Source organism: Xylocopa sonorina, chromosome 14 (assembly GCF_050948175.1).
Source record: "Xylocopa sonorina isolate GNS202 chromosome 14, iyXylSono1_principal, whole genome shotgun sequence".
Classification (NCBI taxonomy): Eukaryota; Metazoa; Arthropoda; class Insecta; order Hymenoptera; family Apidae; genus Xylocopa; species Xylocopa sonorina.
Window position 1 is genome coordinate 4,109,486 of NC_135206.1, and position 15,862 is coordinate 4,125,347.

General features: G+C 33.2%; 4 protein-coding genes across 7 annotated transcripts in view; 2 read left to right on the plus strand and 2 right to left on the minus strand.

Moving 5' to 3' along the window:
* Positions 1-15,862, minus strand: part of Msps (msps cytoskeleton-associated protein 5) — a 32,293-nt gene that overhangs the window by 11,926 nt on the left and 4,505 nt on the right. Inside the window, exons 16-30 of one of the 2 annotated variants that reach the window (XM_076906864.1) lie at positions 14,797-15,804; positions 14,495-14,698; positions 14,278-14,413; positions 14,002-14,195; positions 13,713-13,921; positions 12,842-13,009; positions 12,566-12,737; positions 12,331-12,489; positions 12,067-12,254; positions 11,778-11,940; positions 11,520-11,693; positions 11,278-11,427; positions 11,026-11,200; positions 10,813-10,956; positions 10,667-10,685 (exon numbers count right to left, since the gene is read on the minus strand). In XM_076906864.1, the coding sequence (XP_076762979.1) occupies positions 10,838-10,956; positions 11,026-11,200; positions 11,278-11,427; positions 11,520-11,693; positions 11,778-11,940; positions 12,067-12,254; positions 12,331-12,489; positions 12,566-12,737; positions 12,842-13,009; positions 13,713-13,921; positions 14,002-14,195; positions 14,278-14,413; positions 14,495-14,698; positions 14,797-15,804 (3,219 nt within the window). In that variant the 3' untranslated portion in view covers positions 10,667-10,685; positions 10,813-10,837. Of the gene's footprint in view, positions 1-10,298; positions 10,686-10,812; positions 10,957-11,025; positions 11,201-11,277; positions 11,428-11,519; positions 11,694-11,777; positions 11,941-12,066; positions 12,255-12,330; positions 12,490-12,565; positions 12,738-12,841; positions 13,010-13,712; positions 13,922-14,001; positions 14,196-14,277; positions 14,414-14,494; positions 14,699-14,796; positions 15,805-15,862 lie in introns of those variants that run through there. The other variant, XM_076906863.1, reaches the window with a different exon arrangement.
* On the plus strand, positions 408-4,358 carry LOC143430539 (WD repeat-containing protein 3). The gene is made up of 14 exons (XM_076906857.1): positions 408-600; positions 667-876; positions 945-1,142; positions 1,232-1,399; positions 1,482-1,684; positions 1,770-1,905; positions 1,989-2,179; positions 2,261-2,456; positions 2,530-2,757; positions 2,841-3,110; positions 3,193-3,435; positions 3,510-3,670; positions 3,767-3,989; positions 4,071-4,358. The coding sequence occupies exons 1-14, from the start codon at positions 430-432 to the stop codon at positions 4,233-4,235; spliced, it is 2,763 nt and encodes a 920-aa protein (XP_076762972.1). The 5' UTR covers positions 408-429; the 3' UTR covers positions 4,236-4,358.
* LOC143430540 (KICSTOR subunit 2) lies at positions 4,295-6,573 on the minus strand. Of its 3 annotated transcripts, none has more exons than XM_076906860.1 (10): positions 6,525-6,573; positions 6,286-6,373; positions 6,021-6,167; positions 5,792-5,943; positions 5,590-5,730; positions 5,392-5,530; positions 5,117-5,310; positions 4,882-5,032; positions 4,682-4,792; positions 4,295-4,592 (listed from the first exon to the last, which is right to left on the minus strand). In XM_076906860.1, the coding sequence occupies exons 2-10, from the start codon at positions 6,364-6,366 to the stop codon at positions 4,422-4,424; spliced, it is 1,287 nt and encodes a 428-aa protein (XP_076762975.1). In that variant the 5' UTR covers positions 6,367-6,373; positions 6,525-6,573; the 3' UTR covers positions 4,295-4,421. The 3 variants fall into 3 exon arrangements, with proteins under 3 accessions (XP_076762975.1, XP_076762976.1, XP_076762974.1); XM_076906861.1 differs by lacking the exon at positions 6,525-6,573 and having other exon boundaries at positions 5,117-5,182; positions 5,246-5,310; positions 6,286-6,458; XM_076906859.1 differs by lacking the exon at positions 6,525-6,573 and having other exon boundaries at positions 6,286-6,458.
* LOC143430541 (putative divalent cation/proton antiporter TMEM165) lies at positions 7,368-9,619 on the plus strand. The gene is made up of 6 exons (XM_076906862.1): positions 7,368-7,755; positions 7,839-8,037; positions 8,247-8,422; positions 8,534-8,716; positions 8,798-8,903; positions 9,514-9,619. The coding sequence occupies exons 1-6, from the start codon at positions 7,615-7,617 to the stop codon at positions 9,588-9,590; spliced, it is 882 nt and encodes a 293-aa protein (XP_076762977.1). The 5' UTR covers positions 7,368-7,614; the 3' UTR covers positions 9,591-9,619.

Here is a 15,862-nt window from a genome sequence, read left to right on the forward strand (position 1 = left end):
AACGCAGCTTGTTCAATAAACACAGTAAACAACCCGAACTGCTTGCAAACATTTTGAATAACAAGTCGTCCTTCTCCTACTCCTTTCCTTTCCTTTCCTTTCCTTTCTGGTATCGAGTCATCATTGGTTCTACGTCAACCAATCATAGCTCTCTATTTTCATTATGTAGTAGTAGTAAATATTTAAATACACTCACCACGCGCGCCTTTTAACCTAAATGATAAAGCATGCTTAACGTTTTCAGTATTGCAACAATATTAACAATTATTTGAAAGAAAATCATTCGTTAATAAAATATGAATTGCATAGCACATAATTAAACCCCATTAAATATTACATTACTATTATTATTACTATTACTATAGAAATATATTTAAATAAAATATATTTCTTCACGTGTGTATAATATACGATAAGAAAATTTAAGAAATGGGTTTAACAAAACAATATTTAAAGTATGTACCTGCTGGAAATTTGAATATAATCGTTAGTTCCTCTTGTAACATCGTCTTTGTAACGTTACAAGGCCAAGAAGGTAGATTCGTAGCAGTTGGAGCCTGCGAACATGTTTTTATATGGGACTTAAGATTAGGAGAAAAGGTAAAGTATGAAATATCTATGCATTCTTTGTATAAGAAATGATCAAATAATCTCTTTATATTTTAGGCTCGCGTATTATCGGGGGATAAGGTAAATGTAACACATTTAGCAGCATCTCCCAATAAGCAACACTTAGCAGTTGGTTACGCGGATGGTATTGTAAAAACGTTTGATTTAAATGTCGGAGAAAATGTAAGCATATTTGTAGGACATCGATCTGAAATTACAACTCTGGCATATGATAACAAAGGGCATAGATTAGCTTCTGGTTCTAAGGTAAACTAATGTGATATGATACACAGGAAATATATTATAATTTTATTTCCCTATAAAATATATTTAAGGATACAGATATTATAATCTGGGATGTAGTAGCAGAAACAGGAATATGTCGATTAACTGGACATAAAGGTGTAATAACTAAACTAGCATTTATGAAAGATCATAATATTATCGTTAGTTCCAGCAAAGATACGTTTGTCAAATTTTGGGATTTAGACACAGAACATAACTTTAAAACCCTTGTTGGTCATCGAAGTGAGGTAAATATTATATATATACATATATATATATATATATAATGTTCAAATGCAAACTGAAATTTAAATATATTATAATTTTATTGTTTAAGGTCTGGAGTCTTGCTTTAGTTAAAAATGATCGGTATTTAATAAGTGGTTGTAATAATAATGAACTACATTTATGGAAAATTTCATTCGGTGAGAGTAGTAATGCAACAGATTTTGGTGCTAATTTACAAGATTTAACCATCACCGATGATAGTGAAGTTAGCGACATGGTATACATTTTCTAGAATTCATATTTGTCTATACGATATATGATTTTTTTCATAGATACGTAATAAAATTACATTTGTATAGAAACATCCTTTAAGATGTGAAAAGGCTGGAAGTATATTAAGGAGCGGTAACGGGCGAGTCGTGTCCCTTGAAGCTGATACAACCCATACTGTTATAGGATGTTATGGTTTGGGTAATACCGTCGAATTATTTTATTTGTTACCCGATGCCAAAGTAGAGGACAACATTCGTAAACGATTAAAGAAGAAGAAGAAGGAAGAAAGGTATGCAAAAATGTCTTTTATGTGCGTAATATAATCATAAAATTCAAATATTTTACCGCCACATTATATTATTTTTGTCAAACAGGAGTGAGAACAGTACAGAAGCAACTGCTTCAGAAACACCAACTATAAAGGATGAAATCGTTCGTCTACCTGTTATCAAAGTATCTGCCAAGGTCAAAGCACTAAGTATGGTAATGGGTAGAAATGGTGAACTTAGAGTAAGTTCGAGTTAATAATTGTTAGTTTCCCTCGAAGATAACTGAAAATTTCGCCCTCTTATTATATAATCTTATTATTTTAGATTTGTATAGGAATAAATAACAATTCTATCGACTTGTATTCCCTGTTGACGGAGGATAAAGATGCTGATGTGAAGCATTTAAGATCGATAACGAATCACGGTCATCGCTCGGACGTCCGTGCCGTTTGTTTTAGTTCCGATAATTTAGCTTTTGCGACAGCAAGCGGTGATTCCGTAAAATTATGGAATAGGTAGTAAAATAAAATGTATAACTATTTATAAATAAGTTTGTTGGCTTTTTGTCGATTACAATGCAATGATTTCTATGACAGACCAACTCTGGCGTGTCTACGTACTGTACAATGTGGCTATGCGTTGACAGCAACTTTTGTACCAGGGGACAGGCATTTAATCGTAGGCTTGAAAGATGGTAAAATGCTAATTATCGATATCGCATCTGGTGACATTTTAGAGGAAGTACCTGCACATTCTAAAGAACTTTGGAGTGTTACACTGTTTCCCGATAAGGTAGACTTCTGTATACATATATATGCGTATGTATTAAAATTTTATAATTATTCTCTTTTGTTATTTCGTATAGAAAGGAGTGGCTAGTGGTGGTGGAGATCAAACAGTAAAATTTTGGAATTTCGAGCTTATCGAAGATCCTGACAGAGAAATAAAAGCAAAAGTCTTGTCTGTTTTGCATTTAAGAACTTTGAAACTGGAAGATAGCGTGTTATGTGTAAGAATAAGTCCTAACAACAGATTTGTTGCAGTTTCACTGCTCGACTCTACTGTAAAAATCTTTTTTCTTGATACATTTAAGGTAAATACTCTCTTAAAAGTAGCACATTGTGCACTTTATCACGGCATGTACGATATTTAAATATTTTTACCACTTTATTTCAGTTTTTCATTTCCCTTTACGGGCATAAATTACCTGTTTTGTGTATGGATATATCAAGTGATTCAACGCTTATCGCCACTGGTTCTGCTGATCGAAATATTAAAATTTGGGGTTTAGATTTTGGTGATTGTCACAAATCAATATTCGCTCATGATGACTCCGTCACAGGACTTTTGTTTGTACCTGGAACACATTACATTTTTACTTGTGGGAAAGATGGGAAAGTAAAACAATGGGATGCCGATATTTTCCAAAAAATTGTGACGCTACAAGTAGCTAATTTTCTAAAAGACAATATATAAAAATAGCAAGCTAACAATTGCAATAAAGTATATGAAATCTTCTCGTATATAGGGACATGCGGGTGAAGCGTGGAATTGTACCGTTTCACCGAACGGTCTTTATATCGTCTCCTGCGGATCCGATAAAGTAGTCAGATTGTACGAACGAACCTCAGAGCCATTAGTTCTTCAAGACGAAGAAGAAGAGGAAAGGGAACGTCAAGAAAATGAATTAGCTACTGGTGAAAGTACAGTTGTTCCAGGACAAAAGCAACAATCTTTACCTTCGAGAAAAACCGTATCCAGTGAAAAAGGGGTAAGTACAACTAAATTTAATAATCCATTCTCCATTTGAAGCGCTGTATATAATCAATTTTATTTAATTTCCAGGCTGAACTGATATTAGAATGTCTAGAGGTATCCAAAGAATATAACGAGCAACTATTCAAAGCAGCGGATAAAACGCTTGCTGTTCCCTTACAAATGCAAGCTTATAATTGTACAACTACGCAAGATTATTTATTAGAAACAGTTAGACGAATTAGAGGCAGGTAAGATTTCCTAAACTTCTTTTTTTTTTTTTTTTTTTTTTGTATTTAAATAGAAATATAATAAAAATAAAATACGCGATACAATTTATTTTACAGCGATTTAGAAGAGACGCTACTATTGTTGCCATATTCAGCTGCTTGTGAAATTCTCAAGATACTTCCTAAATTGTTGGAATCAAACTATCATACGGAATTAATTGCAAGACTAGCATTATGTTTGGTACAAGCTCACCATGGTCCAGTCACGGCTACTAAAGAACTTTTGCCTGTTTTGGAAACTGTTGAAAAACTTGCTATTAAGAAAGTTTCTGAACTGAGGGTAAAGATACTTTTGTTACGTGCATTGTACTTGTATAATTGAAGCGAAAAGTTAAAAATTAATTTAAAATTAATTGCTTAGGATATGATTGGATTCAACTTACATGGAATGATGCATATGCAACGGGTTCTTGAAGAGAAAGAAGGAATACAGCTTTTCGAAGATGCGACTCGAACTAGTAAACATAAGAAAAAAGTGAAAAGAAATAAGGAAAAAGCGCTAAAGAGAGCAATTATGACCTTATGAAATTGTTTAAAATGCAATGAAAAGAGTTTCCTCTTAATACAGATTAATTTAGTACATGGTTAAACAAGAATAAAAATTTTATTAATACACAACAAGTTTTGTTATTACTCGAGTAACTTTTGATTTTTCCTTCGCTCTAATCTTTGGTGGTACTTTTAACAGCTTTATACACATCTATGTGTTTCTTCACTTTGACAATCTCAACGATTCATATATTTTATTACACCTAATTTGCACACACAAGTCGATCATAAATGATGTTACGTGAGCTTCCTTGTCTTTTTGTTTGCCACTTTCAAACACGGTGACCAATGTCATCCTAGGATCGGTATTATACATAGCATATGTACACATGTCCTAAAAAGAAAAAGTTTTTGCATTCAAATTTAATTTGATTTTTCTCTCTCTCTCTCTCTCTCTCTCTCGGAATATATTTACTAACATACTTTTACATTTTTACAATAGATAATTTTATCCATGGCAAGGAGTTCCGTATGACGTTCTTTAATTCTTTTCTGTATATTATCTACGTGAATCGATGGTTTTTGTACAAATACCTAAAATTTTAATAAAGAGATATTAACTTATCGCACCACTGTACGTGACAGTACTGCTGCTTGTTCATTTCACGTAATTATAAACCTACGCTAGGACAACAAAGAACAACAGGGAATTGTTCAGATGTATTTGGTTCTCTCTGAGGATGCCTGTAACCTGGACCTGCATCTTCTACACCTCGAGAGTCGAATACTATTAAAACTGCCAAGACATCATGCTTGCGTTGAAAACTTTGAATTCTAAAATAAAAATACAGTAATATATCTATTCTCGATGATTAACGCTGTACAAATATTGAAATTAAACGATTAGAAATGTTTTACTTATGGTAATAATCCACATTCTGTTTGCTCATGATACTTCTCATTTCTCCTGGACTAGCCTGCTGACTTAAAGTAGTATGAAAATATAAAGAGCATTTAGCTAATATGCTACTACGTAGTTTCACTAACCATTGATACAATGCTGGCTGTTGATTTGCTTTTAAAAAAGAAGCACTGAATCCTAATTTCCACGACTAAAAACATTATATTTCAAAATTGAGAATCTTTTTTAATTTTACTCTTAAACCTTTCTACGTTTTATCAATATTAGTCACCTCTTTACTTTGTAAAGTTCTCTCCCAAGCTGACATTCGTGTTTGGGCACCATAAAGAGCCATTAATGTCGATAGAAACCTCCAATGTTGAAGTTCAACTTGTGCTTTCGTTAGTTGCAGTAATATTTCGCACTCTAAACTAATGAAAGTAAATTTAATTTCCCGATGATAATTTTATTTTCAGTTTCAGTAACTTACGTTAAGCTCGCTTTAATAGCAGTTAAGGCTAGATGCGAACAGGACAAAGAATGAACATCTACTATTCCTTCGACGCACTGTAATAATTCCTGATACTTCATTATTTTACTATTGATACTCATATTGTACATTTTTTCATAACTGTAATAAAACAATATTATATGAGATATTTAAAAACAAGTTGAATCAACAATATACTAACAAATCTATCAGCTGTATTTTTGCTGTAATATATTGACACAGTTGATTAGAAACCTCGGCAACCGTTGCACCAATAGAATTGGTTCCTCTAGTCATTTCTTCGACTCGTTTCAAATCGGATTTCAACGATTCGTATACTGTTCTTAGCGAATTCTAGAAAAAAAGTATCCGCTATATACATTTCAAGACCATGAGTCTTTCTTTAAACTCAAATACTTTGTTTAGTTTACATCTTTCCTCAGAAATCCTTTGTTCTTGGTATGGAGAAAACCTAGATCCGCGTACGAATGTTCTGCTACAGCTATTTGTGGCAAATGCATAAGTAACATTCCCCAAGGGCCCATTTGCGCCTGCCGACACGATCCACGTTCCTTTTCCTAAATATTAAAAAACATCATCCTTTCTTACCCATGCTACAACTATTGGGAAGAACTATAATAAATTAACATAAACATACTTTTGTGTGTGTGTGTGTGTGTGTCAGTGATTACTTACAACTAATTCCTTAGCTTTGTCGGTACATAATTGAGCAACTTGAGCAAAAAATGTATTAAGAAATTCTTCCTCGTGATCCATTTTCTATCTATTTTTATAACAAAATTGCTTATAATTATTTTCGTTATTCATATTTCTAAATATTAGAAAAAATCTTCTGGTGGTGTATAGCTGCGCTAAACTAAACTGCGGTTCATTTCGATGTATGCTACTTATTTACGATTACAGCGACCCCTTACCTAACCTTTACGTAATGACATCATTTCTCATTGGTTAGTTACGTTTATCTAGTTAAATATCGTGAACATACCATCTTACTGTTACAATAATTAACGCAATACTATCAATCATTAATTATCATTATACATTACCTACACAAGAGGTATTGGACAAGAGATATTGTGTATTTCCTGCTTTAGAAGTACGAGGGAGAAAGAGAGAGAGAGAGAGAGAGAGAGAGAGAGAAAGATGGTATAAGAAAGCCATAAAAAAGAGTAAGACAGATGATGCTGACCTTACTGTAGAACCTCTGGCGCCATCTCTTGGAAGAGCGGTGAAACTGGTCGGGCATCAGTTTCATTTCTCTCCGTAGAGATGGCGCTAGTAGTTCTTGAGTAGTTCACTTCGCTGTCGATAACGCTGTGCGAACAGTTTGAGCACTTTTTACAGAGATGGCGCCACGGGTTCTACAATAGACTCACCATCATCCGTCTCGCTCTTTCCTATAGCTTTCTTATACCATCTTTCTCTCTCTTACCTCTAAAGCGGGAAATTACAAAATTATAATTAATAATATAAAGAATATTTACGTTGCTTTACATTCTCACTCGCAACCAATAATCGCTGCATCGAGTTGGATAATAAAAAATATGAAAAACAAGCGCGCGTACTCCTGGTGATGCCCCTGCGGCGTTATGGAACCTGGAGGCGCCACCGTGATACACTGATGCTTTTCAAGTGTGTATATATAGCTGCACAATGTTGATACATATGTTTGATAAAATAAATCTGTTTAAAATTAAAGGCTGACATATTTTTCAAACCTTGGCGAGTCCTACCAATACTGATTTGTGTGAAGTAAAGAGATACGTGCACCTACCATGTTTATATTAAATATTTCTACGTACGAAGATGGCTTATCTTGGAAACATTAGATAACGATTATGCCAATCGTGCAGATTTTATAATATAGAATTTGCTTTGCGGAGCTTGAAAGATAGCCTATATTTCTCCTACTTTGGCGTGCGCAAGTTTAGATGTGTTGATAACGTGTCTTCTACAGAAAATTAAGGTTAAAGCCCACAGTATTATCATATTAAATCAAGGAAGATGGGCTTTAACCAATTTTTAACAACAACGATCCAGTGTTTTCTGTTTATACACGTGATTAATTGTTTCCTTTCGTCTACTGTGTCAGCCGAGAGCGAACCTATATACGATGATAGATTTCGAAAAATTATCACGTCTATGGCAAGTATTTCATTCATTATTTTAAATATCCGATACACTACTCCGAGTTTAATTTTAACAATAATTTATATGCGTGATTTTAGAAACCCGAAGATACGATGCCACCTCAAAACAAGGATCTTAATTTTATACATGCGTTTATAGCTTCTCTGTCTGTCATCGTTGTTTCCGAGTTGGGAGATAAAACTTTTTTTATTGCTGCTATTATGGCTATGAAACATCCAAGATTGACAGTCTTCGCAGGAGCAATCATGGCTTTAGCTGTGATGACCATCCTTTCGGGTACGGATACGCGAAAACATTTTCATTTCCCTGTACATGTATATACATGCACAACACTAGATATCTCACACAAGTTTCTAGGACACATCCAATATTGAAATGTTGTCTTGTTGAATGTTGAAACTTGATACATGTATATATATATATATACATATGTTCGTTTATGAAAATTAATAAAAATCATTTATGTTTCTCTCTCCGATCTCTAGTCTTTTTCGGATATGCTGTAACTATAATTCCTCGTGTCTACACATACTATATTTCTACGCTTCTTTTCGCATTGTTCGGCTTGAAAATGTTAAGGGATGGTTATAAGATGTCCGCAACCGAAGCTCAAGAGGAATTGGAAGAAGTACAATCTGACTTAAGAAAACGAGATGATGAGGTATATCGTCGCCGTTAAGAATTTAAATTTTTACGAGAGATCATTGTTTTGAAACTATTCGTTTAACATTTTTACAGGAATTAAATAATTTTTAAATATCATCACTTTCAGTATGAAAAGGAAACAGTTAGCACGTTAGTACAAGATCCAGAAACCGGTGTTGTAAGAAAAACGACAAAAATTAGCGCGCTGATGCTCCTCTCTAGGATATTCCTTCAAGCATTTACATTAACATTTCTTGCAGAATGGGGTGACCGTTCGCAGCTTACAACTATTATACTCGCTGCAAGAGAAGTAAAGTTAACATTACATTACAATTGATTTGCCTTCAGTTTTAACAAGCTCTGTTATCTATTACTTTACTTATTCTTTTAGGATGTTTACGGTGTTATAATAGGTGGGATATTAGGACATTCATTTTGTACAGGATTAGCAGTATTAGGAGGTAGAATGATAGCTCAAAAAATTTCAGTACGAACAGGTAAAACGAGAGTCCCTTTTTTTTCATATTAAAGCGAAAACAGTAAATATTCGATGGATGGATGCGAACAATTCAACGAAAAAGATTAAAGATCGGCTATATCAGTGTAATAATATTATTGCGATGATGAAACACTTTTATATAAAATAATTGATTATTAGCTGTTAAATTATTTGATTATTAGTTGCTCTTTAATGAATTATAAATGATCCGAATTATAACACGATTATCTTCATTTTATCATCGCAGTGTCTAATGTGATGAAATCTTTATTTAAAAAAAAAAAAAAAAAAACAAAAAGATAATAATAAAGTTTTATCATTGCATTAATATTATCTTACTGATAGCTTTCAATCTTTGATTAAGTTTTTAATCTTTTCCGTCTCGCGAAGAAGAAGTCGCTAACGTGTGAGCATTCGTATCTTCCGCGATGATCTTGTCTTTACATCCTTGGAATATTTAATGTAACGCTTTGAGAAGCATATTCAATTTTACAATTTGTAAATATATGTATATAAATAAATATATCAATAATTATTAGCGATACAGTGATGAAACTTAAAACAAATAAACTACATATATATATATATATATATTTTTTTTTTTACAGTAACCATAATCGGTGGATTTGTCTTCTTACTGTTTGCCGTAACAGCACTTTTTGTTAGTCCCATGGAGAATGTATAAAAACAATAAACAGTATTGATAAAGTTGTACATCATTAAAGATATTTTGCTACAGAATAATGTACATACAGTAACACTTACTTGAATAGCCTCTAAATTTTTTAAAAATAAATTGTACATAATAATGCGAGAAAAAAGTTTTAATCAATGATCAATTTTTCATCATATCCGAAACTATTTTCTGTGTATTAAACAATGATATTATTCATGGTGGTTAAAGTAAATAATAAATTAAAAAAGAAAGACAATTGATAAATTTCATACAAATTCATCGGAAAAGTACTTATATGTACATATTCAGAAAATATTACTTGTAACATGTAGCAATCAAGAATTGAAACAACACTTTACAGTGTACAAATAATGATTAGTATTATCGTTGGATATTTTATTGTTGAATATTTGAGATGTTAGAATATATATATGTATATGTATATATATATATATATACTATCGACACTACATAATTTGTTCAAGTAACGTGTAAAGACGCTTTATGTCGAATAATAATTATTATTATCATCATCATCCTCATTATTAATTTACTAACAACACATTATTTCCTCATGAAAAATTAACATATTAAATCTACAATCGTATACCGGGATTATAAATATGGAGAGAAACATATTAAGGCTAAATTTTAATTAATTAAATAACAAAGATTATGTAATAACTTTTTTTTTTTATAAATATAGAATTAACGATATACATTAATGAGTGGATTTATTTTAAATGAAATAACGAAATTATAAATTGGCTGTAAAATCAGTCTACGGACAGCATAATACTAGCTTCTTACAGCTTAATAATCGTTTTCGAATATCGATAAATACGAGTAATACAACACGTTCACAATTATATCAAGTGTGTTAGAACGGATAAACTTTGTGTAATTAGAGTAGCATTTTGATGTGTACGTAGCTATTAAGAAAATCGAAACGTAAATGCTACACAGTTAATGTTGCACTGGACAGCGTAACATTACGTACAATACATTAGGTACAATTACTCTTCATGATCTATACTCTATTTTCTTTAATATTGTATTTTATGTATCGGTTCTTAATCAACAAATTATTTAAGCACTGCAACCCTGTAAAATAAAATTCATCTACTTGCATAAATAATAAATGCATCTTCAATTTCCTTCCAAGGCGAACAGATTGAAACGATTCACGAATTGTTAAGCTATTATTCATTCGTAATCATTTGATTCTTACCTAATGAGTATTAATTGAAGTTAATTCATGTTGGACTCGGTTGACTGGTAGCTCTGCATTGTGCTTCGGATGCTCGAAGTTTTTCGAGCCTGTGCAGTGGATCCATTAGGCTTTTCTCTTCAGAACCAGTAGATTCAGCGGTCCCTATAGATCATCGATTCCTCGGTTAAACTTTTCTCGTTAAAATTACGCATACCGTACATCGATCTTTACCTGTCGAATATTGATTATTAGTTTGCGTTATAAGATTTTGATTTTTTCGTGCTTGATCGATATCTCTTAATCCTTGTTCTATAAAATCCTGGAAAAATTGATGAGATTTTACCAAGAACGGTTGCACGTCCGCTTCAGGATATTGAAGTTTAAAATCATAAAGTTGCATTAAACCCTGTACAAAATATACATTTCATGAAATCGAAAATGTATTGGTTAGTCATTCATTAGAGTTATTATTAATCGTTATACTTCTTGTGTATGTTCTTTAGATCCAATCTTTTTAAATATTTCGGACAATTGTTGATGAGTAAATTTTGACAAGTGTTCTTGAGTTTTCCCGGTGCTGCTAGATTTAACAGTCGTCCTGGAATTGCTGTTAATCTCGTCTGGCTTAAAAGTCTGCCAAACATTACCATGAAATATATTAAATAGTTTAGTTTTGCGCACACATTGTAATATTTAATGTTTTATTAATGTTTAAATCAACTAACCGCAATTAGCCTGATGAGATAAGAATGTAATTCCGACTCGTTTGTATTGTTTATTCGCGTCAAGTGGCTGAGTATCGTACTACCCTTCACACGAGTCATACTATGAAGAATTGTTTTAATTGTACGTAAAGGTGTGTCAGATTTTTGTTTTTTCCACCACACGCTCGGATAATCCTGCGGGGATTGAAAAAAAAAAAAAAAAAAGTAGAGTAACATCTATCCCGTCCAATGGTTTTTTCCTTATGAAAACCTTTATACCTTGAGAAAGCGATGCACTTCTAAGAGAATCGTATCGTAATCCAAGTCCGCAGCCCAATTTGGAATTGCTTTCACTATTTTCCACAAACACTTCATAACCAATTCTTCATATTTCGGTGGAGCAGTAGATTCAGCGCATCCATGGAGTAATTTTATTAAAACACTAGAATTAAACGAATAAATTGTTTGAGTATCATCTTCAAATTAATTAAGAGTTTGTTAAATGTAAATATATTGTATAGGGAAATTAGCAACTGATATACAGGATAAAAATTTTTAAAGCTATTACCATATGATAGTAGTATGATTCGAGTTGTCTATTATTTTACACATAATATTGTTAATTACACGATAATACGCTTCTGCCTGAGGTAAATGGTGCAATTTGTGCTCTGCTAATAAACTGATCATTTGATCCACAAGCTCTTTCAAATGTATCAACGGGACATTCTTTCCGAGGATTCCGGTATCATAGAACTATTAAAGATAATTGTATGTTAAATAAAATTTTATATTCGTTACGCTACGTGTACCGTGTATAACTAATTCTTACCACCAGTAAAACCATAAACGTATTCCTAAAACCTTTAGATATATCTGCCCCTCCTTGTTGTAAAGGATAAGTTTGGAGAAGCTTCAATTGCATATTTATAGAACCAATAAATTTGTCTTCTTTCGATTGAAGACTCAAAATTTGATGAGACTTTATTAGCTAAAATTATTTCATTTCAAATTAGAACCACGAACGTCTGTAAATCGATAGGGAAATACGTATTCGAAATACGAACATTTTCTATACCGTTCATTGACTGTATCGCGACTGCCAAATCTAAACTAGCCATTGCAAGAATTTTACGTTCAAGACTGTCCTCTTTGCTAGGGTTTGCCGGGCTTAACTGTTGCTGCGTAATTGACGCAGACTTTGACACCAATAGTTTTGGCGGAGATATAGGGACTACCCTGGAAAAACATCAAATATCGAATGTAACTAATTAACGTGTAATGTGACACACGGTATAAAATAATTAGTTCAAACTAAAATAAGGAAATAAATAAGTACTTACGGTACTTTAGGTGGATTCATGTTTGTAGTTTCAATCAAATCTAAATTAACTTCTAGAAGAACAGGATTTGTATACTTCACAGGCGCGTTTAATTCAATTCTTTGTAACAAATCCATATCAAGTCCAAATGGACCCGATACTTTTGGTTGCGTCGATGTTGGAGAACGTCTAAAAGTTAAAATTACATAGAAATTATGTAAAATTGCCCGTCACATATGAAACGTGATATTCGCTACACATAATTCTAATCTAACACATTACATATCTCATATCACTTTTAGACCACAAGACACGTGTCTAGTCGATATCTACCGTTATTTGTTTCTTTTCTTCATCTAGGAAATGGAAATAAAATATTAAAAAAAAAGAAACAAACAAAAAAAAAACAAAAAAAAAGAGGAATACGCATATATCAAACAAAGTTATACAATTTCGCTGAAAACGGAACAACCAATTTCCCATATACCCATCACCATTCATAAACAGCACACACTGAAAACAAATCACAAGAAGCACAAACGTTTCGGTATCGTCTTCATGGTCATTTAGAGGTAAGATATGTATTTCTGGTAACATTTCTGGAGAAGGTTCATTAGTTTCAGTACAGTCCTGTACTTCGTCAGATGTGTCTTTTGTTTTTACATTTGCAGTCTCTGTTACATGTGGCCTGGAGAATCATTAAAAACAAATTCATACCAATATAAATAAATAAATAAATAAATAAATAAATGTATAAATAAAAAAAGAAAAGAAACTAAAATGCAATTATTAGAAAAGTACTCTAAAAATTCCATCAAAACCGCGTAATGAGATTGAACCATTGAAAGCATAGTTTTATCGCGAAATATAATGAAGGAAATTCATCTCGTACAATTCATTTGTTTGAAGCGGTGCAGGGATTTCTGGCTCGGGTACGTCTTCGTTTTCCTCTTCAGATTCTGCTTTAACGTCTTCACTGGAAAGGATAGGTGTTGCGTTTGTCGGTACCGATAGTGTAGTTGTAGAAGCCGATTTTGTTGGGCGATTTTTTGCAGCCCTTTTTATACGCTCGTCCAACAATGACTGATCTTTCTCGGATATCTAAAAGTTAGTTAAAAGTCCGTTCAAGCAAAGTCTCGAAAGATCTAAATAAAGATCAACTCGAAGAAAGTAATAATTACCTGACCAATAAGCTTATATATACGCTCTCCTTGAAGAAAGTATGCCTGAACGATACAATTTAAAGCGGCATTTCGAACAGAATTATCGCGATCTGCAATTTGTTTTGCGATTTCTTTTAGCGCCACAGATGGAGACGGTTGACAAACCGACAATCCATAATTCTCAATGAGTGAACCCAACTGGTCCAAGCATTCTGAAAATAAATCATTAATCATTTCATTCGTTCGTTTCATACTTTCTACGTGAATTTGTTTATTTTCAGGTTACACGTTTACCTGTTCTTTGTCGAGCATTTTTCGATTTTAAGCCTTCCATTACGTATGAAAATAATTTGCTTACTGGATAAACCAACGCTATTTGCTTAAATAACGCGCGAACTCCATTGCGTACTGCGTCTTTTGGGTCACCGATCTAAACGAAAAATAAATTATCATACGTTAACATTTATTGTTAATAAAAATATACGATATATAATAATGGAGAATACTTTACCTTGATGATAAGATACGGAATAAACGATGCGGCTTCGTTCTCTAACATATGATACTGGTGTTCTATTAACAAATTGAAGACCATTCGCAAATACTCCAAACCCTTTAATAATACCGAAGGGTTGGTATCAAAAAACCTCAACGTCAACCATTTGAGAATAAGATCTAAATTCGACACCAATGCTTTATTATTATCAGGCAAATTCTGTAATGTAATACACACAAAAAGGAGATATTAAAAATATTTTAATTTAAAGTTGAGAAAGCAATGAAATTAAAATAAAGCGTTTAAACTGATTGTACCTCTGTTAATGCCTCGATCGCTTTAAGATGGTATCGAAAATCTGAATGGAACATATTCGTTAATAAAGTTTTGTTCACATTTGCAGCAGTCATAAGATCCTTTAAAAGTTCGACAAATTCTTCGCGAGGCGTGGTAAAGTTCCACTTTAACACTTTCAACTTTTGTTCATCGAGCAACCTTTGATGCTTAAGATTATTGATAGCCAACAAAGGACTAGTGTCGATATCGTCGTCCTTCTTACGCGCACTACCAGGTTTCGAGGTTGCTTGGTTTTGTTTAGGTTTCACTGTTGCCTTGGCTGCTTTTACAGCTCCCGCGCTTTTAACAACTTTCTGGCTGTTCCCTTCCGGCGGTTGTTTTTTCGATGATAGTGGTTTGATAGGTAAGTTTGGCCGCGATTTATCTAGCGCGGCAAGTACAACTGTCCTTGATCCAGGCTTCAACTTTTCCGTGTTTCGAGCCATCACTTCGTACGATAGGTGAATCATAAATCCTAACACTGCTTCTTGAGCATTTTTCCGTACGTCAGAGTTACGATCCTCTAAATTGTTGTACAAATATGGAAGACATACAAGAAGTTCCTCTTTTGGAATCTGTTTTACTGGGATCAACGGTAACTTTTGTGCTAACCAATTCCAAACTTCAACTCTGAGTATGGGCGAGCCAGATTTCAAAGCATCACCAATCATTTCACCGTCGAAAAATTCTTTGTAACCACATTGATCTCCCCACGTGTTTATGCACGAAATAGCTGCAGTTCTGATCCAATTCTTGCTATCGCCCAAACATTGTACAAAACCAGGGAAAAGGGCTCGAATATGCTGTTTTGCTGGAGGGCCCATAGCTATCGCTAACGCTTGACAAATACTTAATGTTGACTGAGCTATTTTACTATTACTGTCGACCAATCGTAATGCTAAACCTTGCGGTAAATCGCCAATAGAGCCTTTTATAAATTTTGCCTCGGATATAATAGCACTTACTTTCTGTAGACCTTCGTTTCGCACCTGATTCAGACAAATTTCGACAAAATTTATTCACTGGACAAATATCAAACAGAAACGG